Here is a 27,218-nt window from a genome sequence, read left to right as displayed (position 1 = left end):
CTCTCTGTGGGCCTCTTCTATTCTTTCCTAATTTATGCAGGCAGACAAAATTACACATCATGATTTTGGTCTTGTTGGTGTTCAGCTTTAGACAGTTGATTGTTATCCAGTGGACGATTCCAGTTATCCGGGTATTAAACTTGGTCCAGGTACTGGGCGTCTTGTCTGTGAGGGAGAGGATGAGTTGCATGTCGGTTTAGGAGAAGAAGTTGATGTTGTGAGAGAAGAAAATGCTGGCTCGAGGGGTCATGTCTGGCTCAGGTAGGATCTCTGAGGAACTCCTCATATGATGCCTTGGGAGTTTGAAATGTACGGTGATAGGCTGACTGACTGGGTTCTTCCGGTCAGAAATTAGCAGATAAGTTGTGGTGCATGTCTTTGGATTCCGATGTCATGTGGGCATTGAATGAGAATGGAGTGGGAGACCATGTCAGATTCTGCAGAGAGTTCTAAGAGGGCCTCTGTGTGAGGGTCATTGTGTCTTCTCCATCCAGAGTCATGTGAAGGCCATCCTTGGCGGCGATAAAGGCAGTTTGGTTGGGTCTGAATCTCAGTGGTATTGAGAAATTGGTGGTCATTGGGCTATTCGGTGTGGCATCTTTTTATGATTTTCTCAAAGACCTTGGCCAGGAATTAGAACTGGGAGATCAGTATGTAGTTGGCGAGTGTTGAAGAGTCCGCTAAGGGTTGCTTGAGCAATGGGAGGACAGTTTGCATGTTTCCAAGCATATGGGAAGGTCGCAGAATAGGTGTAGGGATTCAGAATAGATGTGAGCATGGTATTGATGGGTTGCAGTCATCAGGAGTAGGTTTGGTGGGGGCAGGAATCCGAATGGGCTCTTGAGTGAATGGTCTTCTGCATCTGTTTCTTCTGGGGTGATTGCGGGCCATATGGTCATGAATAAGATCAGCAGGCGTTTGGCCAGGGCGGTCAGGTCCATTTGCCAGTTGAAGTTTCTGTAAATGGTGGGGATTTTGATGCTGACGAGTTGAGAGAGATTGTTACAGAGGTCCTGCGAGGGGTGTTCAAGTTGGAGGTGGTCACTGGTGAGATGAAATCATCACGATGGTGAGATGGTGAAGACTTCTTAGCTCCTCCTGGTTCTGGAATCGATGCAGTCCACCAGAGTGGTGCGTTTGGCGGTCTGGTAGCATCACAGGATGGATTTGATTGTGCTTCTTTCTGAATTGTCCTGGCTCACTTCCCATTTGATTTCCAGTTCTTTCCATTGCCGTTTCATCAGTATGAGTTCCTCTATGTTCCAACTGGCCTGGGGTGTAGATCTGTGGTATTGATGTGTTTAGAGGTGGGTCAGTGAGTCGCTGCAGTAGGTGATCCAATTGTTGACATTTTGTATGGCTTTGGTAAGGCTGTTGCTGTGTTTGGGTTGGCGGTTATTTAGAGCAATGTACCAGACCTTGTCAGCGATGCTGTTCCAGTAGAGTGTTGTTGAGTGGCATAGAGTGGAGAAGAGTGTTTAAGAGTGGTGTGCCATATAGTGGAGTGCTTTATCGTAGAGTGGAGAGTCATAGAGTTGAGTGGCAGTGAGTGTAGTGGTATAGAGTGTCGTAGAGTGGCTTGGTGTAGGGTGAAGTGGAGTAGAGTAAGCATGGTGTGTTAGCACACTCCCTTTATAGACAACACATTTTCAATAAAAATGTCCATTATGTTTGCACATATAGTTTTACTGATAAAACTATACATTCAAATATTTGTTTCCACCACACATCAGAATTACAAAAACATTTACTTCATGTGTACTTTCCTAATTCTTTTATATTCTGAAAAATGTGTGCAGTTGATTTACAGATATTTACATTTTATTGTGCGCAAGTAATACATCTTTTCTTTTTCACTTTGTCATTAATGTAACCCCAAAAAATAGAGCCATGCAATGCAATGGCAGCAGATGTAGCTTAATACATTTTAATCTTGTCGTGGATGTATTTATTACCCAAGCTTGAAGTGAAATCAAACACAGCTGCAATACATCTGCAGAAAAATTTACTATTACTAGTTTATAAATTGCCTAAAACTGAATTTTCAGCTCATCTTGACTGAAGCTTTGTCTTCCAGATCGAGTTATTGGACACAGTTGCCTTAAATTTACACCGGATCGATAAAGATGTCCAGAGATGTGATCGTAACTACTGGTATTTCACGACGAGCAACCTGGAGAAACTGCGAAACATCATGTGCAGGTGCGAACATAGAGTAGAGTAAGCCCCAAGTTCAAATTGTTGTCTGTCTGGCCGGACTGAAAAAGTCTTCTTCCTTGACATATTTTGTGTTGTTGCCATTTTCTAAGTAACTTTCATATCACCTGATACTAATCTATGTCTAGGTGAAAGCTGAATTGAAACTATAGTAATGTGTTTCAAATGGAAGGTACTGCCAGGTACTGAGTTACCGCACTGTAACTTCTGAGGGAAAGTACTTGCACTTTTCAGCATTCCTGCAATACATTTAATGGGAGAGTGCAGGCACTTCTTGGGAGTAAGCAGGTAAATACTCGTCTATTTCTCCATTCAAAGCAGTGAACAAACTATGGATATAGACAAAATGTGCTCTGGACTTTTTGCTCAATTGAGAATGGTTTTCTTTAAAAGTGTTTTTTATAATACACAGTTTACATACAATGCAATAAACTAATCAGTGAGAAGTAATCTTTTGAAACTGTTTACAAAAGGTTACATTGTTTTGGGTTAATTATCTGTGGATACAAAAATATCTCTGAAATTAAATTTGGAGATCAAAAAATTTGGAAACAAAATTGACAAGTGTACAGGTAGAAAGAGTTTTGTGGTAACGGGAGAAGGGGTCAAGTATTAGGTTATGGGAAGGAAACCCTGCACTAAATTACTTACTCAGTATGGCATTTTAAATCAGAATGAGCAACCCCTCCAGTTATAATTAGGAATGGAAAATCATATTTTACAAGATCTGAATCTATTTTGTATCTCTCCTTGCACTGGCGCTCTGTGTGTTCCCTGGCGCCAACACCGCCACCCTTGGGGCCTGCATTATGGGCAGGATAGGTTTTTTGGGCAGTAAGAATCTCCTTCCTACATCAAAACAGTCCTTAGAGACATGTTCCTCTTTCTTTGTATGATAAGGAATGCATCACACACAAAAATAGTTTAGAAACTAGGAGAAATAGAAATATTTCTTCTTGTTATGCCGCACTTGGGAAGGCATAGAATGTTGATGCGTTCCCATGTGAAGTAGATTTCATTAATCTAGGAATGCACCAAACTGCATGTGTGGGTGCACAGGAATGCCCATGCTCCATCCATGGTACACCTCCCTGGTTGAAATGCCGTGTGACGCAGCACACTCTCCGTTGTTGTATTACATTTCTTTACACAACGACGCAAGTCGGAGTAAATTGCCCCTTGCTTAACTTTGTAGATATTACTGAAGCCTTTTAGTTGTACTTGCATTACCGTGTGTGACGCAAGAGCAACACAAATTGAGAAATCTGGGCCTCAATGGCTACCCGCTGCGTGGCCAGCCACATGATTGCCATGGTAGTGCGGTGCAAGGGTGCCTGCGTTGTAGGCAGGATTGTTTTTGTGCAGGAAACAACCCTCAGAGGCATTTTCCTCTTTCTTTCAAATGCGTGCTACAGAATGCAGCTCACATAGAGAGAGGATACAACGAGGAGAAATACAAAAATTTGTCCTTGTTGCACCTCTGGTGGGAAGGCGTACAATTCTGAGACAATACCAGGTCTACCAGTGTTGGTGAATCTGGAAATGAATCAAAATACATGGGTGGACGCATGGGAACACACTCACTCCATCCACGCAGTGTAATGCGAGGCAGTGTCTTGCGCTGCCTTGAGTTACACCACATTTATCACACCAGGCAGGGTGGCCTTGCGTTGCTTGGAATATCTGAATCTAGTTTTGCGTCGCCCTGCGTCGCCCTGTGTGGTGCAAGTGCGATGCGAATAGTTGATACATTTGGCCCATATGCTTGTGCAGAAACTCTGATCCCAGTGCTCCGCTGTAGACTTTGTCAGGCTTCATCCAGTACACAATTCAGTGGACAGTTAACTGCTTAGAAATTCCTTCAAAATGTTGGGAATCTTAAAGTAGGAGCATAGAGGGATTTAAAATTAGAATCAAAAACTCTCTGTTGGCTACAATACACTTCTCTCGTCTGCTAATTTCGAACTTCACAGTTTCTCCTATTTAAAGAGCTACAGACCTTTAGAATGTTCATTTATTCTAATGGTGGAGGAAGCTGAGTACAATACATCTTTTAGTAACAAAGCTTGCTGATTTTTGTGTTCCCCAAAATAAATTAAAACACTTGCAGTGTAAGCGGTAACAGAGACCGACCACTTCTGAGAGCAGAAGGCAATACTTTAGCTAGGGGTCCCTTACTGATCAGTGGTGGAGTAGCCTGAATCTTAATTTCTACCCATTGAGCTCTTCTGACCTTGGTCTTTCTCTGAATTCTTTACAGCTATGTCTGGGAGCATTTAGAAGTTGGTTATGTACAAGGAATGTGCGACCTCCTTGCACCTCTGATGGTCGTTCTGGACAACGGTAGGTGGAAAGAATTAAGAATTTGAAACTCATTGTATTATGTATATCGTATTTCCTTTGTTTTCTAATGGGTACTATTTCCTATTTTAATGGCTCATCGCAAAGCTACTTGTGCTTTGTAGGTTTGAGTTAATGACATGTTTTACAAGTACAAAATGACATTTTTAATTCATAGAATCCGTACTCCTAACCAGCTCTTCTCACACGAGGTGTCTCTGTGAATAAATAGCTCCTAAACGTGGGTAGTGGATATTCAAATAAGGAATGACCTGGAGTTTGTCAACAACAATACACATACATGATTGTAAGTACTTACAAACTTCTCATCAAGTCCTAAGTACCCTCTACACAGTCAGAAATGTGCTTAGAGTGCAGTAATCATTTCACACCAATGTGTGGGGAGCAGTCAGGTTGGAGAGGTTTCCCCAGATAAAAATAATTTTCCCTGTGGATAAAAAAAGAGGAGAGCTTGAGCATGCTCTTTTTTTTAAACATTTCAGTGACAAAATAGGAATCCACAAAGGTTTTTCGTGATCACGCCTGGAACGGTGTGAACGCATCGAGTTGGGAGGTGTAATCTGGAAAGGTTTTATGAATGCCAGACCGCTGACCACTGTCTAACACACGTTTATTCTCAGATCAACTGGCCTACAGCTGCTTCTCCCAACTGATGAAACGAATGAGCCAGAACTTCCCCAATGGGGGCGCCATGGACACCCATTTTGCCAACATGCGATCTCTAATTCAGGTAAGTTAGTTTGCATTGGCCATATCACAGTGCATGGGTGTGGATTGTTCATGGGTGGCATGACCTGTAAGAGAAGCAGTAGGTTTTAGAAACACTTTGTGAACTACAAAGCTGGTATGGGTGAAGCATTGTCAGTGGCACATCAGGTTCCACAGACTTGCACTAGTGCAGTCTTCCCTGCAGGGGGGTCAGTTTGATATCCCTAGTATACTGTTGGATTTGAGACCCTTGTTTCACTGAGCTCCACTGTTCTGCCGTAGGAGCCAGATCCTACAAGAAAGGGAAATCCACCAAAAGCATCAAACTTGGACCTATTGCGCTCCTTTCCCGCGCAAGACATATCTGGATCTGGTCCATATATGCTTAAACCAAAAATATTAGGAAGAGCCAGAAAAAGATTATTCAAAATTGAAAAACAGCATTTTTGTTCCCTCATCTATCGCCATGAAAATCTATCCTCCGACATTCCATGAATGACTGTCGTCCATTGGCTAGACTGGTTTCAGGCTATACATTTAATAAGGTACTCTTTATCTACATTTGTTTCATTTCCAGATTCTGGATTCTGAGCTGTTTGAGCTGATGCACCAGAACGGAGACTACACTCACTTCTACTTCTGCTACCGGTGGTTCCTGCTCGATTTCAAAAGAGGTAATTGCATGAGGCTAGACGAACGGTGTCCTGCATGCACGAACACCATTGGTTTACTTGCTATAAATCAGGGATGTGACACAGTATTCACTCCAACTATAGATTTCAACAGTGGCCACCTTTTGGGTCCTTCCTGATCTGTTTCACTCACCCACTGATAACCCTGGCAAGTATAGCCAGCTTGAATCTATAGTGCACAATATCTACAAACAGCAGTGGTGGAATAATTGGTAGCACATCTGTTCCCCTAGTGCATTCAATATCAACAAATAGGTTTTGGTGCCCCTCGAGGTTAAAACAACTGCACCCCACTGCCTAAGCCGCTAATACACAATGGCCCTATTGGAACTGGTGAGAGCATAAAACAGAAATAAACCTTGGCACTCCTATTCAAATTTATGTCAATTCATAAGTTTATTCGAGCAAATCAGTTCAAAGTACCAGCAGGGCATCAATGTTGTACTTGTCGTATCAATTTAATATGAATATATGTCAGAATTACAAAGTTAAAAGCATTAACAATATAATCAGAATGAACAGCTTGATGTGGCAATCCTCCTTTCAAGCGTAGAACCAACAGCTGACACGTGTTTTGTTTCCTAGAAACCTTTTCAAGGCTTCAATCAATATATAGCACAATTGGTCAAACAATAGTAAAAGTCCATCCAAGTCTTGTCGTGGGCATTCAATTGTCCCTAGGTATGTTTTATCTCTTCACTAAGCAGTAGACCACGTTGCGTATTCAAAGATGAGGATCCTTTTGTTATTAATTCGTTTATGTGGTCGCAGAGTCTTGGGCTATGAAATGCCCCTTATGTCCTCAAAACTCCCTTGTGGCGCAGTTGTGCTCAGGGGGACGAGTAATTCAAATCCGCTGGTGGTAAAACTACGATATAAAGCTGGCAAAAATAAGTCATATAAAATGTTAATTTTAGTCAACATATATATACCTTCAAAACAGACCTCCAAGAAAGACATGTGTGCCGTTCTTAATAATTTTCTTTTGGAGCAAATCTTGGAAGAGCCCTTAGCTGACTATATCATAACAGGGGACTTCAATATAAACTTGTTAATACCTTTTGTGCAGGATGACTTTGTTCAGTCCCAAAATCAACAATGGGAAATCCCGGACCCAACAATAGATCCCAGAACAACTAATAAACAAAATAGAATGGGAAGACATTTTGTAATGGACATGGAAGCGCTGGGACTCAGAATACTAAACGGTATATTTTCAACCGACAGTCCACCTGCTTGTTCATTCCACTCATGTAACGGTAATTCAAGCATTGATTATACACTGACATCATTGTGTACTTTCAATAAAGTGACCTCCTACCGCTTGAATAAAGTCCCGGACAGTGACCATAGTCAGCAAATCACTGAGATAAAGCTATCTGTCCAAAATCTCAAAAGTATCTGACAATGCAAGGCCAGACCTGCACCATCAATTACAGGAAACTTATAAGGAAACCTCATAATGCAGACGAGATTATGGAAAAAGCCAAAAAGTCTAGTTAGAGAATGTTTTGATGAAACAATGATGAATACAGTAACGGACCAATGGGAAAAATTTACACAGAAGGTAGTGAGTTATAACAAAAAAACATCTTGTGTACAAAGAAGGAAACGGCCCAGAGTGAAACAAATGAATCTAACATCTATCTCCCGAAAAATTAGACGTACGCGAAATAGACATAGGAAACAGTTAATTAAGTTTCCGTTCAAAGAGGATATACGGGTATTAATAAAAAATGCTAATTACAAACTGAGGAAATTACTTTGGAATGAAAAAAATAAAGCCAGACAAGAGCTGTGGACAAAATCTTTCATGCAAGTACGGCTGCTGGTTCTACACTTGAAAGGAGGATTGCCACATCAAGCTGTTCATTCTGAATATATTGTTAAGGCTTTTAACTTTGTAATTCTGACGTATATTCATATTACATTGATACGGCAAGACCAACATTGATGTCCTGCTAGTACTTTGAACTGATCTGCTCGAATAACCTCATGAATTGACATAAATTTGAATAGGAGTGCCAAGGTTTATTTCTGTTTTTTGAATCTATAATGCCTGACCTGCTCTCAACAAGCAACTCTTTATTTCATAGTAATGCTATTAGCATTAGTGCCTCCGGTGCGCTACTTTGATACTGCTCTTATACCTGGGTTCAGGAGTAGCTTGTGTCTGTAATGCATGGCAGTCCTCAGTCACAGAGGTAGTTTCATCTAGGCTAAGCGTATGGTCAACAAGATCAATATTGGCTCCTTTAACCTGCTGTTTAACTACTACATTGTAACTAAGCTTCAAATGTCTGTTGCGATGGTGTAATCCGCTTTTTCTACTAGCCTGGCTGTCTTAGACACAACTCTACAATACCTTTATATCCTCCCTAGATGAGGGCAGGTCTCCTCATGCATTCATCTAGAGAACAGCATAGAGGAACAGAACTTTACCGACTTGTCTTCAGCATCTACCCGCCATCTTAGCGCAAGCATTGTGTGTGAAATGAATCAGTCACTGCCAACGTGTGTGAAGCACATGTTCCATCCACACAACCATACACTGGACTTGCTCAAGCTTTAGGCAGTCTACTCTGAGTGAGGATATCCTGCACAGTACCCAGTCTCAACCAACCCTGGATCCTCCCCAAGCACTGATACCTCAGAGTCCAACTTCTTTCCCACATCCTGGACAGGTCTCATAGAAGAATGTTGCTGGGAAGTGTGGAGGCTGGGGGTCTACTCTGAGTAGGAAAGGTTGGAATAAGAATACGTTTGTGCCGTGAGATCCAAATGTAGCCAAGTAGTAAGTTCCAAGAATGTAGTTTATTAATCTAGTTCCAAGTAGGTAGCCCCACCAGGAGCTGCCTTCCTGCTGCTCAACCTGCATCCAACAACCCGCACTCCACACGTAACCAAGCAACCATGCATTCTGTGTCATCACCTCACATTCCAACACTCATCCTGGTGGAGCAGCAGGGAAGATGTAAGTGAAAGAAAGGAGAGGCGACAATCAAGTGAGAACAGTTTGCTTTGAAAATAATTTTAGTTTGGGGCATCGATTTTCTCTCTCTCTCTCTCTCTCTCTCTCTCTCCTCTCTCTCTCTCTCTCCTCTCTCTCTCTCTCTCTCTCTCTCCCTCCCCCTCCAATCCCCCCCCCCCACCTCCCGGTCTTAGTCCACCTTACATAGCATCCGGTTGGGTGAAGCTTCTGATTACATAAAACAAGCACTATATGATGTTATTTATCCATATTGAAATATTGGATTTTCCGCAAAGATTGGATTCTCCAGTATATCCTAATACAATAATGTGCCCAGATCCGCCCTTTCTCTGCAGTCACTGCAACACGTCATGGGTGCTTCAGTGCACAGGGTTAGTGAGTCGAGAAACTCCTAGGTCACATGGCAAGTTTCACCACTCTCACTTGTGCCATTCGGCGAGTTCTTTAGAGTGCCCAGATCCAATAAGCTGTGGATCTCAGCCAGTCCTCCGGCACTCTATACATTAATAATAGTGACATGCTGCACTGTATGATGTTTTACCACTCACTCAATAACAAACTTGTTTCTCACCATTTGTGGACAGCTTCTATTTAGGGCCTGTGGCTGAGGCCCTTAGGAAGAGCAGTGTTTTAAAACATAGAAGAAAAAATGAAATGAACAAGAACAGAAGAGCCGTTACTTAGTTTATCACAAGGCACATTCATGTTCTTGATGACCGTCTTATAGTTATGAGGTGGTGGTATGAGAGCTAAAGCCAACGCTTAAGGTGCTAATGTTGAATTTAGGGCAATCCTCCAAGGTGGTCCTACTCCATTCTATTTGTCATAATGGTTACTCATTCTATTCGTGGAGACTGGTCGCCATGCTATCCTGTTCATTTGCTCACCAGTCCTACCAAAATTCCAACCACTTAAAAAATCAACATTTTACCACAAACGTGTCTCGTTCTAACTATCATCTGGCACTCAGAAAATCCTCTCCGGCTGTTTTTCAGACCCCTGCCCATTAGAGTCTCCTGTCCACCCTGCACAATCGGGTCTGCACCTTAACGCGGCGACAATATTTTATGCTTATCTTATTCCTGACAGTTTCCACATGCCATTAGACACACCCTTGGCAGACAAAGGCAAGTGTTGACAAGCCTCAACCTTTTACCTTTTGTTATCTTACAGATGTTCCTGACCACTTGGCTGCACACCAAGCCATGTTCTGGTACAACATTGAGGAAGATGAGTATGTGTTGAGTGTGTTGATGGTGTGGAGTGGTGTGGCTCACTGGCTAGAGGCGGCAGACCCGGAAGCAGAGAACGACCTGAGACCAGGGTTCAATTCCCGACGCGGCAGGGTCGTGGACCAGGGTCAACGGACTCGATAATTCTCGCCTCTGTGCCTACTCTAACCAGGGAGCACACTCGGCAACTCTGGGCATTAAGCTTGCCTCATCTCTCCAACGGCCCCCCACAGACGCCGGGGATGCCTGGTTTCACCTTGGAGATACCCAGGGAAAGCCAGGACGGGTTCCTCAGCGGTCTTCAGCGCCAGGACACCCTGAGATGGGGTAACAGTGCGCTTTACAAATATCATCATTACATCATTGCATTACATGGTGGAGGTGACGAGTGTGAATTCAGTAAAAATCAAGCAGACGGGTATGGTGGTGTCCAAATGTAGGTTATTGGTGGGGATCCAAGCTATAGCATGTATGGAGGCCGTATTAAAGTAGTGGGCGAAGGAGTGCCACAAGAAGAGTAGAGTGGTGGTAATGATGCTCTGAGAGGGTGGAGTGGCTATCAATACCAAATGCTGAAATTACCCAGACTGAGGCTTTGGAGGGTTACAGTCTTAGAAGACAGCAGACGTCAGGGTAGGAACCCACAAGGTAAACTGAGGGGTGGGTGAAAAGTACATATTGTGTCTTCATTTGAGGGAAGGTTCTTTATAAGGTGTTTGAGGGAGTCAGATGACTTTTTTTCTATACTGCTGTTTCTCGCCTTTATAGAGGTTCTCTGGAAACACATCTCTTGTGGAGGAAGACAGCTGGCCCAGGACTCATGTTAATTTGTGTTGATCATATACGCCTGTTTGCACAGGTATTTGTGGACAGGGAACCCACCTAGAGAGCAACAGAGCCCTCAGCAAGATCGGGAGACCTTAGTCACATTAATGACCATTGACGTGACCTGTTACACTATGCAGGATGGTCGAACTGGTGAATGTTATCGTTTGGAGATAGAGAGGTCTCTGAAGAGGTAGGACTTCAGTCTCTGAGAATTGCAGTAGGTTTTGAGCCGTCCTGGTATTGAAATGCATGTTCTCCTAAACAGGGCCGAACTTGCCACTGTGGGCACTGGACATTTTCCCAGTGGGCCGGAAGGGAGGGCCAGTTTTGGAGCGGTGGCGGATGTTTTTGTTACTGGGGGACGGTTTTGCAGCAGTTGTTCCCACCAGCACCTGCTTTTCTGAAGGTAGTTTACCGGAAGCAAGTTTTCACTTTCTTTAGAAGGAGGAATTTGTACCATTGTGTCTTAGTGTTCTTGGCGAAGTGTTTCTTGAAGGAGAGTCCGGTGTAAAGGCTGAAACCAAGAGGTATAGCATTTGGTGTCAGCTGGGTAGTACACTTCAACGAACAAGACAGAATGGGCAGTCATGTGAGAATAAGATTGGAAATTGTTGGAAATACAATTATGGACGACTGAGTGAGTGGCTGGATGAGAGAGTTGAGTGCGGGAAGATCCTTCCGCTGTCACTGACTGACCACCTGGCTATTCCGAAAATGATAATCCACCCTAAATTTCTTTATCTCTTCATTAATCTTCCGCTTCCTTTTCCACTTCAATTTCGACGACAGCTTAGAACGCATCTTGTATCCCAGGCCTAGGCGGGTGGACAGGCGCGTTTTGCTTGGGAAATCACGACACTCTCTTTTGAACAGGGGGGATTGGGGGCTCTAGGTATGGAGTTGTATCATTTCAGGGCTCAGGTCCAGTTTATTCATCATTGGCTCTTCCCTGCTCAGTTCCTGGCCGATACAGTGCCTGAATCAGATCACGCAGCATCCTGCCATCTCCAGACGGCGATATTAATGCCCCAAGCGGCTGCAAGCACGGATTGACACTGGGATGTACAGTAAGGGCGTGGAACTAGCTTCGGCATAGGGCCGCGTCGAACATCTCTTTGCTACTTCAGGGACAATCATTGGCCCTACTCCATCACTCGCGATCTTGGCACATGCTGTAGGCTGCGTTATCTGCATCTTACATCTCTGAGTGGGATTTATCTGGAGAGCACCATTCTTTCTCCGTAGCAGGCCCTACAAGGTGACGATATTAATCTGCTCAATACCTTTACATATTATCAATGTGCTGAGACCAGTGCGATTCAGGTTACTTTCCCTGATGCACCACTCGCATTTCCTGTACTTGAGGCACCCGGACTGCCCCATCCTCGTAAACTCATCAACATGACTATACGCAGGGATGCAGACTGCGGCGCCCATACGCACTCCAACAAGCAAGAGATCATGGGACATAGACATATCTCTCCTCCTCACAGATGAGCAATGGCAATACTGCTGCACCCAGGCTTGTGCACACTCACCCAACTATTGTCTTCACCTTATTCATTTTAAATATATTCATCAACTTCACCACACTCCTGAGCGGCTGTTCAGGATTGGTTTGGGAGCGGACGCGAGGTGCAAACGCTGCTCCTTCCCCACAGCCGGATTTTTGACCCCTTGCATGGGACTGCCCAGGAATCTCCAAATACTGGGCTGTCGTACTTACAATGATTGACAATATCATGGGGCACCCGCGTGAGTGCACCACAAGAGTTGCGCTAGTGGGCTGTGTTAAGGAGGTGCCAGGCGAGATGCGTAGGTTAACGGGGATCCTCCTCTTCCTTGCCAAGCGCACAATTGCGATGAGATGATGTCGCCATACATTGCCGCTTGCGACTGATTGGCTTAAAGATGCAGCATATTGCCAAGAACAACTTACTGCTTTCTGGGAACTCATGCCCATACACTCCCAACCTAAGTCTATTGGCTTTCCCTTGAACGGTAACTATATGCCCGAGCTACTGAGGTGGAGTCTGAGAAAGTTAATGCGGAGTATGCACCTGCTGCTGCATTGGGTACTGTGTAACACGCCTTCAACTGCTTATCACAGCTGTATTGTGTATTTTGTTGCATTATATAGGCACTCTGCCCAGCTACCTTACTTGCCGATGGTGTTTCCTACCACAGATGAGTGACTGATCCATTTTACTTCCCTCCACCTGTTTTGTAGCTATATTGCGTCCTATTACGACTATCTGGATAAATAAATATGCAGTTCTGTACATCACTGTTGATAATGTACCTATCAGTCGCTGTATACAGCATGTTATGCTCCTTGTTGGCAAATTAATAAATAAGCATACATTTTTTAAACAATGGAATATATTTTTATCTTCTAAATGACGGATGCTGTAATTAATCCAAGTAACCATGATTTGTTGATGTTTGTTTCTGTTTAGAGCTGCTCTATGAAGATGTGTTTGCAATGTGGGAGGTCATCTGGGCAGCGAAGCACATTTCCTCCGCACAGTTCGTTCTTTTCATTGCCTTAGCGCTGGTGGAGGTGTACCGGGAAATTATACGTGACAACAACATGGACTTCACAGACATCATCAAATTTTTTAATGGTGAATTATATTTTTTTTGTTTGCGTAACAGGCTTGTATTCGGCATAAGATCAATTAACAGTGAAGTTAAGTGGCTTAAAACTAAGCAGACATTGATATTTATAAACATTAGGATGAGTGAGTTCCGATGGAATTCCACATTCAATACATACATACCAAGAACAAACCTCATAAAACATTTCCATTTTATTCAAAGATTCATGACAACTGACAAGTGCCGCACGTTCCAGGCTGACATTAGCTTTCTTTGTGTTTCCTTTGGTGAATATGTTCTTGTAAACTCTTAGGTTCCTGTCAGCATCTCCTTTTCAGACCTTAAAAGGCCAATCCAAAATTTATGTGGGATACTCTGCCTCAGTTCACCACAAGTAAGTCACGGTTGACTGAGCACACCCTGCAGATCCACAGTAACTAACTATACAGACCCGTGGCGGCCATCTTGTTGGTTTCAGCTCTTTCTTTCGTCAAGTCTTGTAGCGGCCATCTTCAGATGGAGCACATCATGATTTTCTTTGGAAAGTAAACGCCACCACAACACTTTGCATTGGGTTTGTGCCACTTTTGTGATGCAAACCCAGGACAAAGTGTTAATCAGTCTGGGCGAAAATTATCTCCTTGTGTCTTTTTCAGCTGTGGCTCACAAAAGGACCTTGCCAGCAGGCAGATCTGGTCCGGATAAACAATATGTAAGATCCTGACTTGATTTATTGTTGGGGCCCACCCCAACATGGCCACACAACTTGGCCCTTATACTGGCAATAGGTTTTGTGAATTGTGCTTAAAGCCTCCGACCGATTATATACAAGGAGCAAATCAAAAAAGGTGTACTCATAAGATACCTGATTAAATATTATTATTTTCCTCCCTGGGTGAACTCAATTAAAGAAAGGCAGGGATTTATGAAAGTATCCATGGGGTACAGTTAAATCAAAGGTAATTTCAATCCCGCTGGCTAATACCACCACTAAGGCTCACATTACTCTAATAATGTCATAAAAATCACACTGATCAGGTCCAAAAGGAGAAAATGGTTCTCCGATTGTTGAATGTTCTTTGGGGGGGGCGGGGGGGGGAACATTGTGCATTTTTGGGGTGTGTCTATTTTCAAGTTAAATGCCCCAACTTCTTCAGGCGTTTTAATGTTTTAAGCTTTTGTAACAAATAAGGTGCCTCGTGCATTCCTTGATAAAACTTTGATGTGCCCCATGCTGCCACTTGCATGCCTTTGAGTTGCATCGTTTCCTATACAGAATGTTCCTTCAAGGTGCATCATGTTGTCCCAAGTATCCCTCATTAAAGTCCTTAGAGGAGGCATATATTGCCTCACTCTTAGCTTGTTAAAGTCCTTTGAGGTGCGTCATGTTTCACATTAAGGTGTATCATTTTGCCCCACACAGCCCTCATTAAGGTCACGCGAGGTGCATTATGTTGCCCATGAAGTTCCTCTCGGGTGCAGCCTGTTGCTCCACATATTCCTCATAAAGGTCCTTTGAGGTACAATACATTGCCTCGGGTATCGCCTGTTACAGTCCTTTGAAGTGCATTATGTTGATCCTCATTGAGGTCCTTCGAGATAGAATATGTTTCCTCGGACATATTGTGTTAAGGTCGATAGAATAGCAGCATGTTGTCCTGTGCATCCCTCATTAAGCTTCTTTTGAGGTGGAATATGTTGCATCATGTATATCTTTGGGTCCTTTGAGACAAAATAGTGTCTCAAGCATCCCCAATTAATGTTGTTTGAGGTGTATCATGTTGTCCTATGCATTCCTGATTAAGGTGCTTTAAGGGGTAATATGTTGCCTCAGGCGTACCTTGTTAAGGTCCTTTGAAGTGCACCTTGTAGTCCCATGTTGCCTTGTGCATACCTTAAAGTCCTTTGACATAGAATATAATTCCTCAGTTATCCCTCATTTTTTATTTTTTTTTAATTATTTTTTTTGAAGACGTTTATTATTGTGAGAAAAAAAGTGCAGTACATATAGCAGAGCCTACAACCCTGCGGGCCGGCTGCAAGAAATCCATGTATGGTAGGGACATAGGGTTACAGGGGAAGGCATTATGCATCGTCTCGCTCGTTGTCCGGCGTGCCTCGACACTGGCGGATTATGTATACTCTTCACATTTCGCACACGATCATTTCTATAATTGACGTCTCATTTTACATTTTTCTATAATTCAACCAGTAACTCTTCAACATAAAACAGGGATGATCATATCAGTATGTCCCAGCGTGTCTGTGATGCCAGTGCCGCGCCACGTACCATCGGTGCGCATGGCACCAACGTCCCATCAACTTGTTAGGCATGCGCTGGTGGCGCATCAATGAAATGTGGGGTCTATGGCTCGCTCATGTGTGTAGCTGTAAAGCTGGTGTGGAACAGGTTTGGTGAGCGGTGGTGTCCCCCCATCTGTCGGTTCAGTGTACGGCGTGTGTGGCAGACATATATGTCGCCCCTGTTGCACTGTCGGTGGGTGTAACCCGCTCCCGTGTTCCCTGCCGAGTGTCCAGGCAGTGGCACTTGACCGCCGCTGTGTGATGGTGGGTGTTCATGCGGCTGGTAAGAACAGGAGTGTGAAACCCTTAACTTGGGGTTGCGTGGGGGGGGTCGGATATGGGGGGGGGGGGGTGGGGGAAGTGTACTCGTGGGGGCTGGGTCAAGGCAAAGTTGCTAAGATCAGTGTTCGAGCTATTGTGTGGTGGAGGGCCCTCGTGTGTGCGGCCGATTGTTGGTCGTGGCTTGTGTGTCGGGGGGGTCGGTGCTGCTCACATGGAGGGGGGGGGGCCATCGTGGCGTGTAGCCCTGTCTATGGTGTCGCCGCTCGCGGGGCGCCTACCCTTCTCAGCTGTCTCTGCGTGAGCCCTCTGGCCTCGCCCTCCCCCCGCAGGGACCCCAGGATATCATCCCAGACGTGTGCGATCGGGAACTGCCTCAAACCCGCAATCTCCTCACCTCGCAGTGCCGTGCCCTCTGCTCTGGCCCAGTTGATAAAGGATGTGTACCAGTGTGCGGGGGTTGGTGGTTCTCTACTTTTCCAGTGCCTGGTGAGCAGGCGCTTGGCCGTGATAAGGCCTAGGTCCCAGAGCCGGGCTAGTGTTTTATTTTGTTTAGTCCTCTTGTATAGCCCAAGAACGCATGCCTCCCACGTGTTAGGTAGCCCCGGGCCTGTGCTGTGCGTCAGGAGCGATGTCACCTCCCCCCAGTATGTGGACAGAGTCGGGCAGCTCCAAAGCATGTGCAGGATGTCGGCATCCAGCAGGTCGCACCTGGGGCAGGCTGCGGTGTCTGTCGCGAAGTACTTATTTATTCTGTCTGGCGACAGGTATGCCTGATGCAGTATATACAGTTGAATAGTGCGGAATCGGGAGTTACGTGGGACGTTCACAGGGCTGGCTAGGACCAGTTTCCATTCTTTGTCTGTCCATTCCCTCCCCCGGTGGGTCGCCCACTTGTCCCTAATCGGTTGTGTGGACCTCTGAGTGTGCATGAGGAGCGCCTGTGCCAGCCAGTGTGTAATGTGTGATCCTCTGCCCATAACATGTAGGTACTGGATCAAGTGATGGAGTGGTGGCTCCTCCTGGATGTCCCCCCAGGACTCCGTGTACGCCCTCACCACTGACGCGTGGAGCAGGAATTGCCCTGCTGGCAGGCCAGTGCTCTCCGATAGTTCCGCAAAAGGAAGCAGGCCCCCGTCCGTGTAGAGGTCTCCCATTGTCTCCACTCCGGCGGCAACCCAGGGTTCCATGCTGCGTGGCGACACCATCCCATTCCTCCGGGGGGTGCCCAGCAGGGGAAGGGCGGGGGCATACGGCTTGACGTTCTTTGTCAACTTTAGGCAGCGAAGGAAACATTTGCGGGCTACGGCCATGTGCAGGGGCAGGGGGAGAGGTCCTTTGGACAGTGGGTGAAACAGGGCACACACCTGCGGGTGCGTCCATTGGTAGTCCGCGTTGGCGGTGTCGTCGAGGTGTGAGTCGCTAAGCCAGTACGTGACCCATTGCAGCTGTGCTGCCAGGTAGTACAACTCCATATTGGGGACCGCCAGCCCCCCCTCCGCCGTCGGGGAGTACAGCTTCGCCAGGGCTACTCGTGGGCGCCCCGTGTTCCAGATCAGGCCTCGGAGCATCGCCTCCAGTTCGCGGAAGATCCTTGTGGGGACATACAGTGGGACGTTTGCAAAGTGGTAGAGTAGTCTCGGTAGCGCAATCATTTTAGACAGAGCGATCCGGCTAGGCACATTCAATGGCAAGGTCTTCCAGAAGTTCATCTGGGCCCTCAGCGAGGACACGGCGCGCACCAGGTTGCCTTCCAGTATATTCTGCGGGTCTCGGTAAATGTGCAGCCCGAGGTACTTGAACGTAGTCGGGTACCAGGTAAGCCGGGCGCCACCAAGGTGCACCTCGCCTTCCTCCAGGAACGGGCTGAAGGCGTATACTCCGGACTTAGTCCAATTGACTCTGAGGCCCAACACCCCTTCAAAGGTCCGGAATATGTCCGACAGTGTTGCAGGCACCGTCGTGAGGTCTCGCACATAGAGTAATAGGTCGTCCGCGTATAGCGAGACCGTGTGCACCCCGTCAGCCAGCGGGATCCCCCATTCCACTCCCTTGTCCCTCAGTAGAGCCGCCAGGGGTTCGATTGCCAGGGAGAAGAGAAGGGGCGACAGGGGGCAGCCTTGTCTGGTACCCCTGCGCACCCGCACCGTCTCCGACAGCAGCCTGCCCGTCCGTACGCGGACGTTAGGTCGCTGGTATAGCAGCCCGACCATGTCCATGAAGGCATCCCCGACGCCGAGTTTGTCTAGCACCGCTCCTAAGTACGGCCACTCTACCGAGTTGAAGGCCTTCTCCAGGTCTAAGACGAGGCAGCCCCACCTCGGCCAGTGTATTGTGGCCGCTTCCTGGACTCGAAAGAGACGTCTCAAGTTACGGGAAGTGCTCCTTGCCGGCATGAACCCGTTCTGGTCTGTATGTACCAGTGCCGGGACCTCCAGGGTCAGGCGGCGGGCCAGCAGGGAGGTGAACACTTTGTAGTCCGTGTTCAGCATGGCTAGAGGCCTGTAGGACCCCATGCACGTGCCATCCCTACCTGGCTTCAACAGCAAAACCAGGTTCGCCTCGTTTAGTGAGTTTGGGAGCGCCGAGTCCTCGATCGCATGTGTATATAGCTTGAGCATCTCCGGGACCAGTACGTCCGAGCAGGCCTTGAAGAACTCGGCAGGCAGGCCATCAGGGCCGGAAGACTTGCCGTTGGACATTGCGAAGATGGCTTCTCGCAATTCCTCTTGGGTGAATGGGCCCCCTAAGTCCTCCTGCTGCGCGTTCGTCAGAGAAGGCAGTTGGATGTCAGCAAGGAAACCCTCAATGGTGGCCGTTGAGACCCTCAGCTGTGACTTGTATAGGGCCTGGTAGTGCCCCACGAATGCCTGGTGTATCTTGCTTTGTGTGTACACGATCTCCCCTCCAGTTGTCCGAATAGCGGATACTGGTTCCGTGCGGGATTCCTGTTTGACCAGCCAAGCCAGCAACCTCCCCGGCTTGTCGCCATGTTGGTGCACCCGCGCTGAGTGGGCCGCGAAGTTGACGTGCTTCAGTCTGTCTAGTAGCGCAGTGTGTTCCTCTCGGGCCTCCCTTAGCCGGTCACCCGCGCCGATCACCGCCTCCCGCTCCCAACGGAGCAGGTCCCCCTCCACCCTGCTTAGGTCCACCTCTAACTTTTTCTGTATGCTCCCTTGTGTGCCCAAGCAGTGACCCCGTATCACCACTTTGAAGGCGTCCCACTCCACGCTTGGGGAGGACGCCGTACCCGAGTTGTCGGTGAAGTACTGTGCTACTCGGGCCTGCAGGGCGTCCCTGAAGGGTGCGTCGAGCAGCCGGGCGGGTTGTAGCCGCCACGTGGGTATGGGTGGGTGTGGGCGTTCCCATGCTATTGCCAGCGTGTGTGGGTTGTGGTCTGAATGTGTCCGGCCGAGGTATTGCGACTCAGTAATGTGCGGCAGCATTTCCGTTGTCACCATGAATCTGTCCAGGCGGACATGTAGCGTGTGTGCCCCCGAGTAATATGAATATACCCTGGTGTCTGGGTTGTGCGCGCGCCATGCATCCTTGAGGTCCCACTGTGTCGCCCATCTTGTGAACGCCTTCGCAGCCCCCAAAGATGTAGCATCTGGCCTGGGCGGGGTCGAGCGGTCCAGTACAGGGTCTAGCACTGTGTTGTAATCACCTCCCAGTACCCAGGGGACTCCGTGCCAGGGCGCCAATTTTTCCGATAGGTGTGTCAGGAAGCTTCCCTGGTCTGTGTTTGGAGAGTAAACGGACGCCAGGACTACTGGCTGCCCGTCCATCCGGCCCTTCACCAGTACATACCTCCCCCCCTGGTCCGTGAGCACTTCAGACATTGTGAAGGGGGTGCCCGGCCTAACCCACAGTAGTGCCCCACGGGCAAACGAGGAGTATTCTGTGGCGTACAACTGACCCCTCCACCTGCGCCGCAGTGCAGCCACTTCCGCCCCACATAGGTGTGTCTCCTGCAGGAGTGCGATTTGTACATGCTGCATTTTCAGGTAGGAATATATCTGGTATCTGCGCGCGGGTGTGTGCATTCCCCTGATATTCCAGGTGCATATCTTAATCGAAGTCATACTAGCGGTGCGTACTCCTCCCCTTCCCTCGTACAAACAGCCGCTCCACCAGGGGCCCTCCCATCGCCATCCTCAGCATGCCCATCTCCACTCCCCGTAGTACACTTTGCATTGTTCAGGTAGACATTAGGTGGGGAAAAAACAATAACCAACATTAACCAACTGTGGGTGAGACCCACTGAAATACTAAAGGGGCAGTGGCGAAACGGGCCACCGTCCATAATCTCAATTGAGAGGGACAACAGTTCCAGTCTAAGGGGCAGTGCGCATAAGCACGGTTGAGGCTAAGAGGAAGTTAAGTCAGTTAAAGGAATTCCAGTTCCATCCCCGAGCCTCAGGGTGCAGGCCGTTCGCTGGCCACCGGCTGTGGACTGGCACACGACGTGGCTCTGGTCCTATGGGGCCCCGCCTGTGTGGACCCCGGCCTTTTGGGGCGAAGGGTCGCAGTTCTGCGCGAGCTCTCGGCCCCAGTCAGGGAGGGCACCCCTCCCCCCCAGGCCGCATCTGCAGATGGCCAAGGATGAGCATGGGTCAAGGGGCAACCCCACCATCACCAATCCCTTCAGCCTCCAACGCCACTTAGGCAGTACTCACTGTGTCTGTGGTCCGCTGTCCATTCGGCAGGCAGGGGGGGGAGTGGAGCGCACTCCTGGTTGCACCTGGCGCTGGCTGCGCCTCAGCGTCCCGTCGGCCATTGCCGCATCCCCCTCGCCTGGACGGTCATGTTCCAGACTGTTTCTGTGGGGCTAGTGGATCAGGTCTGAGGTTTGCGGCGTGACCACCGGCAGTTCCACAGAGATCTGTGAGTTCGGGATCCCGTAGATGGCTTTGTCGTCGTCGCTGGGCGCCGTCTGCTGTCCGTCCTCGGGGTGTGATTCCTGGGAGGGTGGGTTGCTGAGTTGAAACTTTCCGCATCGCGTCGCGTTGTTCCTGGAGCATCTGATCCAACGGGGGAGAGTGTCGCGACCCTCCCTCTGCCCGCTGGGACTGTTGTGTTCCGTGCCTCCGGCGGTGTCGCGGGCCGCGTCGTCTGGGCCTTGTCTCGCCCCCACGATGGTTCTTGGGTGCCGCGTCCGTGCCTCCGTCTAGCCACTCGCTGACCTCCCCGGGGGTCCCGAAGAAGTACGTGTTGTCCCCCGCCACCACTCTCAGCTTTGCGGGGAAGAGCAGGGAGTATTTGAGGCCTGCAGTGCGCAACCTTCTCTTAACTTCCAGGAAGTCATGTCTCTGGCGTTGCACCTGGATGGTGTAGTCGGGGAAAAACATGATCGCCGCATTGTCTATGCGGATTTCACCCATCTTCCTGGCTTCCCGCAGCACTGTGTCACGGTCCCTGTAGTTCAGTATCCTGAAGAGTAGTGGCCTTGGGTTGGCGCCGGTCGCGTAGGGTCTGGTCGGCACTCGGTGTGCTCGTTCTACGACAAAGTGGGGCGAGAGCGTGCCTTCAGGCAACAGGGTCCGTAGCCAGTCTTCCACATGTTGTGCAGGGTGGTTCCCTTCCCATTTTTCCGGGACACCCACGAGCCTGATGTTGTTGCGTCTCGCCCTCCCTTCCGCATCTTCGGCCCTGTCTTCCAGGAACTCTACTCTGTTCAGGAGGTCCTGCACGTGCCTGTCCGTTTGGGTGACTTTGGGCTCTATCTCCTTCATTGCGCCTTCCAGGACCTTGGTTCGGTCGGACAGCTTCCTGTGGTCGTCTCTCAGGAGGGTCAGGTCCACGGCCACGCCGTCTATCTTGGACTCTAGGGAGGTCCTGGTCTGCTGGAGCGATTGTTCCATTCGCTCGACGGCCGCCAGCACGCTGTCTAGTCTCGTGGCCAGTTGCTCGGCAGCCATTTTGTCGAGCTGCTTGTTCGTTTTCCCTTTCTGCGGGGCCCCACCAGTCCCGGTGCGGGTCCGCACCCCTCCTGACATGTGCGGGGGTGTACGACCAGTAGATTTGTTGTCCCCGCCGCTCTGGTGGCACCTCTGGGATCACCCCCGGCCTGGGTTGGGGGTTCGTTGGTCCGAGGTCCCCTCTCGACCGTGGCTGGCGTCTTCGCAGGGGGGGTGGGGGGTCCGATGGGTCTTCGCCCCTCCGTGGCCCAGCTCCGCCACGCAGCCCCTGGTGTAGCGGGTGTCCCAAGGGTCCGGGTGTCTCGTGTGAGGCCGGTCACTCCCTCCTGGCCTTCCTTCCTCCCTGCACGTGTGCCTGTGCGGAGGGGGGGGGGGGGAGTCTGCAAATGTCTCTGCGTGTGTCTTCACTGCGGGGGGGGGGGTGTCCGCTGTGCCACCAACCACCGATCCGTGGCGGCGAGTTGTGTGTGGCCTCTCCGCCCCAGTCCCTCCGCGTCTGCACCCTTGTCTGTGACTCTCGGTTTGCGCTCCTCGGTCCTCTCAGGCGCGTCGGAGGCAGCGTTACCGGACTTGCGGCTTGAGTGCTAGGTGCTGGATCCTCGTCGCCTTCTGAGCGGTAGCGGGTTGCTGGCGGTCCTCGGGGAGCGTGGGCCGGGCGCGGTGGCGGGTTGTAGGCGGCCTCTCCGCCCCGGTCCCTCCGTGACTGCCTGTGAGTCTGTGACTCCCCGGGTAGCGCCTGGTGGTGTGCGGCACCCCAGGGGCCTCCCGTCTCTCCCCCTCCTCACCGGGTCAAGTCGCGCTCCTAGGCTGCAGCGTGGATGCTGGGCTGCCGTGGTTCGCTGGTCGGGGCAGTGGTAGCGAGGCTGGTCGCTGCTGGTGTGGCGGCAGTCCGCTGGCGGCCCTCGAGGAGTGTGGGCCGGGGCCTTCAAGCTGGGCCTAAGCCCCGGTCTCTCTTGACTGCACTGCCGGCCAGGAGGCCTCCGGGTCCGCAGGAGGATCGTAGGACAGGCCGGGGTCCGGCCCGACGGAGCCTCGGGTCAAAAGTCGGCCAGGCTGTCGGGATGGTCTCCGCGGGTGTCCGCCTGCAATTTCTGGCGGCCTCGATGTAATTTGGCGGATAACTGGCTCGGGGAAGGGGAGCTTTTCACAGAGCTCTGCCCGAGCACGTCCTCCGCCATTGCGTGCTTAGCCACGCCCCCCCTCAGTTATCCCTCATTAATGTTCTTCAACCCCTTGCATGCTGCCGCGATTCTGCGCCTGTGCGGCACTTTTATTGAGTGGGCGGGTTCATGACGGCCCCTAGCCGTCATCAGCACACGAGCACTGTAGTGCATGACGGCTGGGGGCCGTCATCAGCATGCAAGGGGTTAAGGTGTATCATGTTGCCCCACGTGTCCCTCATTAAAGTGCTTTAACTTGCAGCAAGCTTGTGCCCCTGGTTTCCCCAACCCTTTGTGTCGTCAACTTGATGATCACAGGCAGAAGCCCAACATATAACCCCTCTTCAACCTCTGGTGCTTTAAGTTCACACTTTCTACTCGATTACTAGTGCTCACCATGAATCTCCAAATTAGTTTTTGATGTAACCCTACTCACCCACCTGTTAAATATCTGGACGTAGCTGTGCAATAATAAGAAGCCATTCTTAAGAATGTGGCTCAATGGCAGACCTTGATGCAGAGCTCCGGCCAGGGACCAGGGTTCGATTCCTGTCTCGGCGGGTCTTGGGCTCATAAATTCCTCTGACCGGATATTCTCGCCTCAGTGCCCATTCTAATCATGGGTCCCACGCTGCAACTCTGGGCAATAGCTTGCTTAGTCTCCACAACGGCCCCCACAGCGCCGGGGATGCCTGGTTTCACCATGGGGGTGCCCAGGAGTGGACACTTCACACGGAAAACCAGGAAGGGTTCCCTTGCGGTACTCATACAAGTGCCGGGAGACCCACTACGGGTAGCTGTGCGCTATACAAGTACAAAGACATTTACATTTACAGACATTTCCATAAAGCATATGTTGTAGGCATCGGTTGGTCATGAAAATGAGACAATTAGATATGTCCGAAGAAGTTACTATGTAGCATTAATTCCCCAAGTTACTTCTATGGTATGTGTTTGGCCTTGATATATAATCAATGTAAGGTGAACAGCCTAAACATGTCGGCTCCTCTAGAAGCGAGTCCTCATCACAAATTGGAAGTGTTCTTTGGATATCAATGTATCTGTCGCATCATAGGAACAGCTGATGAGACACGACTATAGGTTGTGAGAACAGTTCATGTTGTCATATTCTCATAATATCTTCTCCTCTTTGTTTTAGAAATGGCTGAACATCATGATGTCCAACTTATCCTGAGGATAGCACGTGACCTGGTTTACAAAGTACAGACCCTTATAGAAAACAAGTGATCGGAGTAGGCCAGTGAAGATTCTGACATTTTCTTAAAAGGGCATTTTTGTTGCGTGGCACTGAAATTGCGCCTATTTTGCACTGCAACTTCGAACGGATGCTTTGAAGACATCTTCCATGTGATGTAGAAAAATTTCCATAGATTTCTAATGGACTTTTAAACAAAAAAAACATTTTTCAACTGAAACTGAGGTTACAATTTCGGGACCACTTGCTACATTTTCTTTGCATATCAAAGAAGACCACTCTTTATATCCCTAGACGTTAAATGTCTCTGTACCTACATGTGTGAGAGAAGGAAAAGGTTTATATTTATTTAAAGTACCATATTTTGATTACAGAGCCAGTATAATAGAAATATTATAAAATTGCGCAAATGTGCTGGTGCTAATCTGTGAAATGTGCAAGCCTGGCACCTAAGACCCCCTCCAAAGTGCAAACATACAGTGGAACAGAGCACGAAAGGCTGAAAACATAACGTGATGATGTTTTAGAACAGCAAGGACCAGGGACTCGGAACAAATGGTATGAAGTAACTGAATGTAGGGCTTAAAGGCTAAATGATGGGTGAATAGGAAGCTGGAAAATAGGTGAATAGGTGTCTACGGGGTTTGGGATAAGGAGGATGAGAAGGTTACGAAACATATGGATGTAAAGCTCGAATGTCAGAAATAGTTGCAAGAGAGTTGACGTGACTAGAAGGCTAGGAGCTTAAAGCAGCCAAATAGGAGAATGAGGTTAGGAGATTTCCAAATCGAAGGCTTAGAGGTTATGAGATAAACAGTACACTCAGAAAAGTTAGAAGAAAGTTGAACTGAAGACTGTTGGAAACAGGCAAATGAGGAAAGTGGGGTGGATCGTTGTGCGGTTACTTGGGCTTAAAGAAGGGTGACTGACTGATGAAGGCCAGGAAAGTTAATGATCTCCCCCCGAACCTAGGGCCATATTTTCAAGAAAGGGCGATACATTATTGCCGCTTTTATCGGCAGGAAACTGCTGCTAAAGCAGCGATATGCCCTTGTGAATTCCCATAGAAGCCCAGGTTCTGGTATTAACCTAGGCTAATCGCCATTTCTTGATAATATGGCCCCTAGTTTTCATTTCTCATTGCAATTTGTGTTAGGTTTTTTCCGTTTGGACCACTACACTATCCTTCACTAACGTGAGACAAGGTTTAGTTCTTAATAGAAACACAACATTGTTCTATACTTAATTTTTTTGTCAGAGATAAACAAAAAGGCATTTTCTTAAATGCAGTACGTACCGAAATTCTGAGTTAAAGGTCTGTTTCACTAAGCTTTTTGTGTGTATGTGTGGCTCAGTTTTGAAAACTGAAGAGAAGTCAGGAACAAACCAAAATTACTCACAAAACACTTTGTGAACCGGGTGCAAAGGCACGGTGTCGGTCAGTCAGGCATACGGACAGTAGGAAATTAACAGAACATTATTGCTTGTCACTTTCTAGTAACAGGGCACATTTCTCATGACCAATTCCATATGTAGAAGTATCATTAATAAAGAGGTTTGCATGAGTTCATAAAATACAGCTACAATAAAAAAAATACATCTCGGAAACAGATAAAAAGGAAAAGGAAATTATTTTATCATTCAAGAAAAAATCTTTTTCGGTTTTACAGTAAAAAGAAAATTCTACTAGTGATTTACTCCAAATGTTTACCTCACAGATAAGTCAGTGGTGCTAAAAATTAACAGAAGGAAAAGAAACTACCGGTCCCCCTCACTGCATGGGTGTATTTAATTCTAAATAATTTATAACTAGCGCAGGTCAATTTTACAATCTATATGATTTATAATATTTTTCTAACCAGAACATGTGAATTTTCCCAGCAGAGAAAAATTAACAATAAGATATGATTGAATATTAGCTGTATGCATGCCAGGCCTACGTTTTCCTTCTTCGAGTAAACCCACTCGGACGTTGACAGCCTCAGAGATAATGCAATGGAATCTATAATGGTCCATTTATATATAGTAAGGTACTCAAACAGCCCGGTTTCCAAATGTTCAGACAAACATCTAATGCTCAATAGGGATTCTGCTAATTGGTCTATGAATTCCAAGGAAGCCACTGCATGTTTATTATCAGATCTAGGCGTTCTTTCTGGAGGGTGTGGAAATTACCTGGCAGATCTTGCCATAACATCAATAAATTAACCCAGCTGGCACAAACAAGGACTGGAATGTTTTGTGTGGCTTTAATTGCACAGAAGAAGCATTCTTACCCCCCCCCCCCCCCCCCAAACAATGGAGGATTACTCTAGGGACCACAGCAAATGCAGAGAGTCTGTAAACTCAAGTGTGATTAATCCTAGAATCAGGAAGCCAGGCCTGGGCTTGTAGATCCAGTTTCCAGCTGAAAAAGTGGGAAGGTTGAATAGCCCAATGAAACAAATGGACTTTGATATGCAAGTATTTGTCCTGGACTACATTTCATAGCTATAGGCACTGCTCTTAACAGAGACTTCAGTGGTGTGGAGGAAAGGAATGAAACTCTTTCCATTGTGAAAGAAAACCTGGGATAAAATTGTCAGCTAAGTTTAGAGGGAGCTGGGAAATAAAAAGTGAAAGTACATTTGTACGAACATTTATGAATAGATTCATCATTCACTTTGAAGGTAAAGACGTTTAAAAAGAAATCTGCCTTTAACATAAC

General features: G+C 47.9%; 1 protein-coding gene across 1 annotated transcript in view; it reads left to right on the top strand.

Moving 5' to 3' along the window:
• SGSM2 (small G protein signaling modulator 2) overlaps positions 1–26,784 on the top strand; it is a 986,511-nt gene extending 959,727 nt beyond the window's left edge. The window contains exons 18-23 of the mRNA XM_086954507.1: positions 2,078–2,202; positions 4,478–4,560; positions 5,199–5,308; positions 5,864–5,960; positions 13,490–13,657; positions 24,455–26,784. Coding sequence (XP_086810633.1) covers positions 2,078–2,202; positions 4,478–4,560; positions 5,199–5,308; positions 5,864–5,960; positions 13,490–13,657; positions 24,455–24,543 — 672 coding nt within the window. The 3' untranslated portion in view covers positions 24,544–26,784. The remainder of the gene's footprint in view (positions 1–2,077; positions 2,203–4,477; positions 4,561–5,198; positions 5,309–5,863; positions 5,961–13,489; positions 13,658–24,454) is intronic.
• The last annotated feature ends 434 nt before the right edge of the window (positions 26,785–27,218 follow it).

Source organism: Lissotriton vulgaris, chromosome 2_1 (genome assembly GCF_964263255.1).
Source record: "Lissotriton vulgaris chromosome 2_1, aLisVul1.2, whole genome shotgun sequence".
NCBI classification, from domain to species: Eukaryota; Metazoa; Chordata; class Amphibia; order Caudata; family Salamandridae; genus Lissotriton; species Lissotriton vulgaris.
Note: the sequence above shows the minus strand (reverse complement) of the source record. Positions and strands in the feature narration are given on the sequence as shown.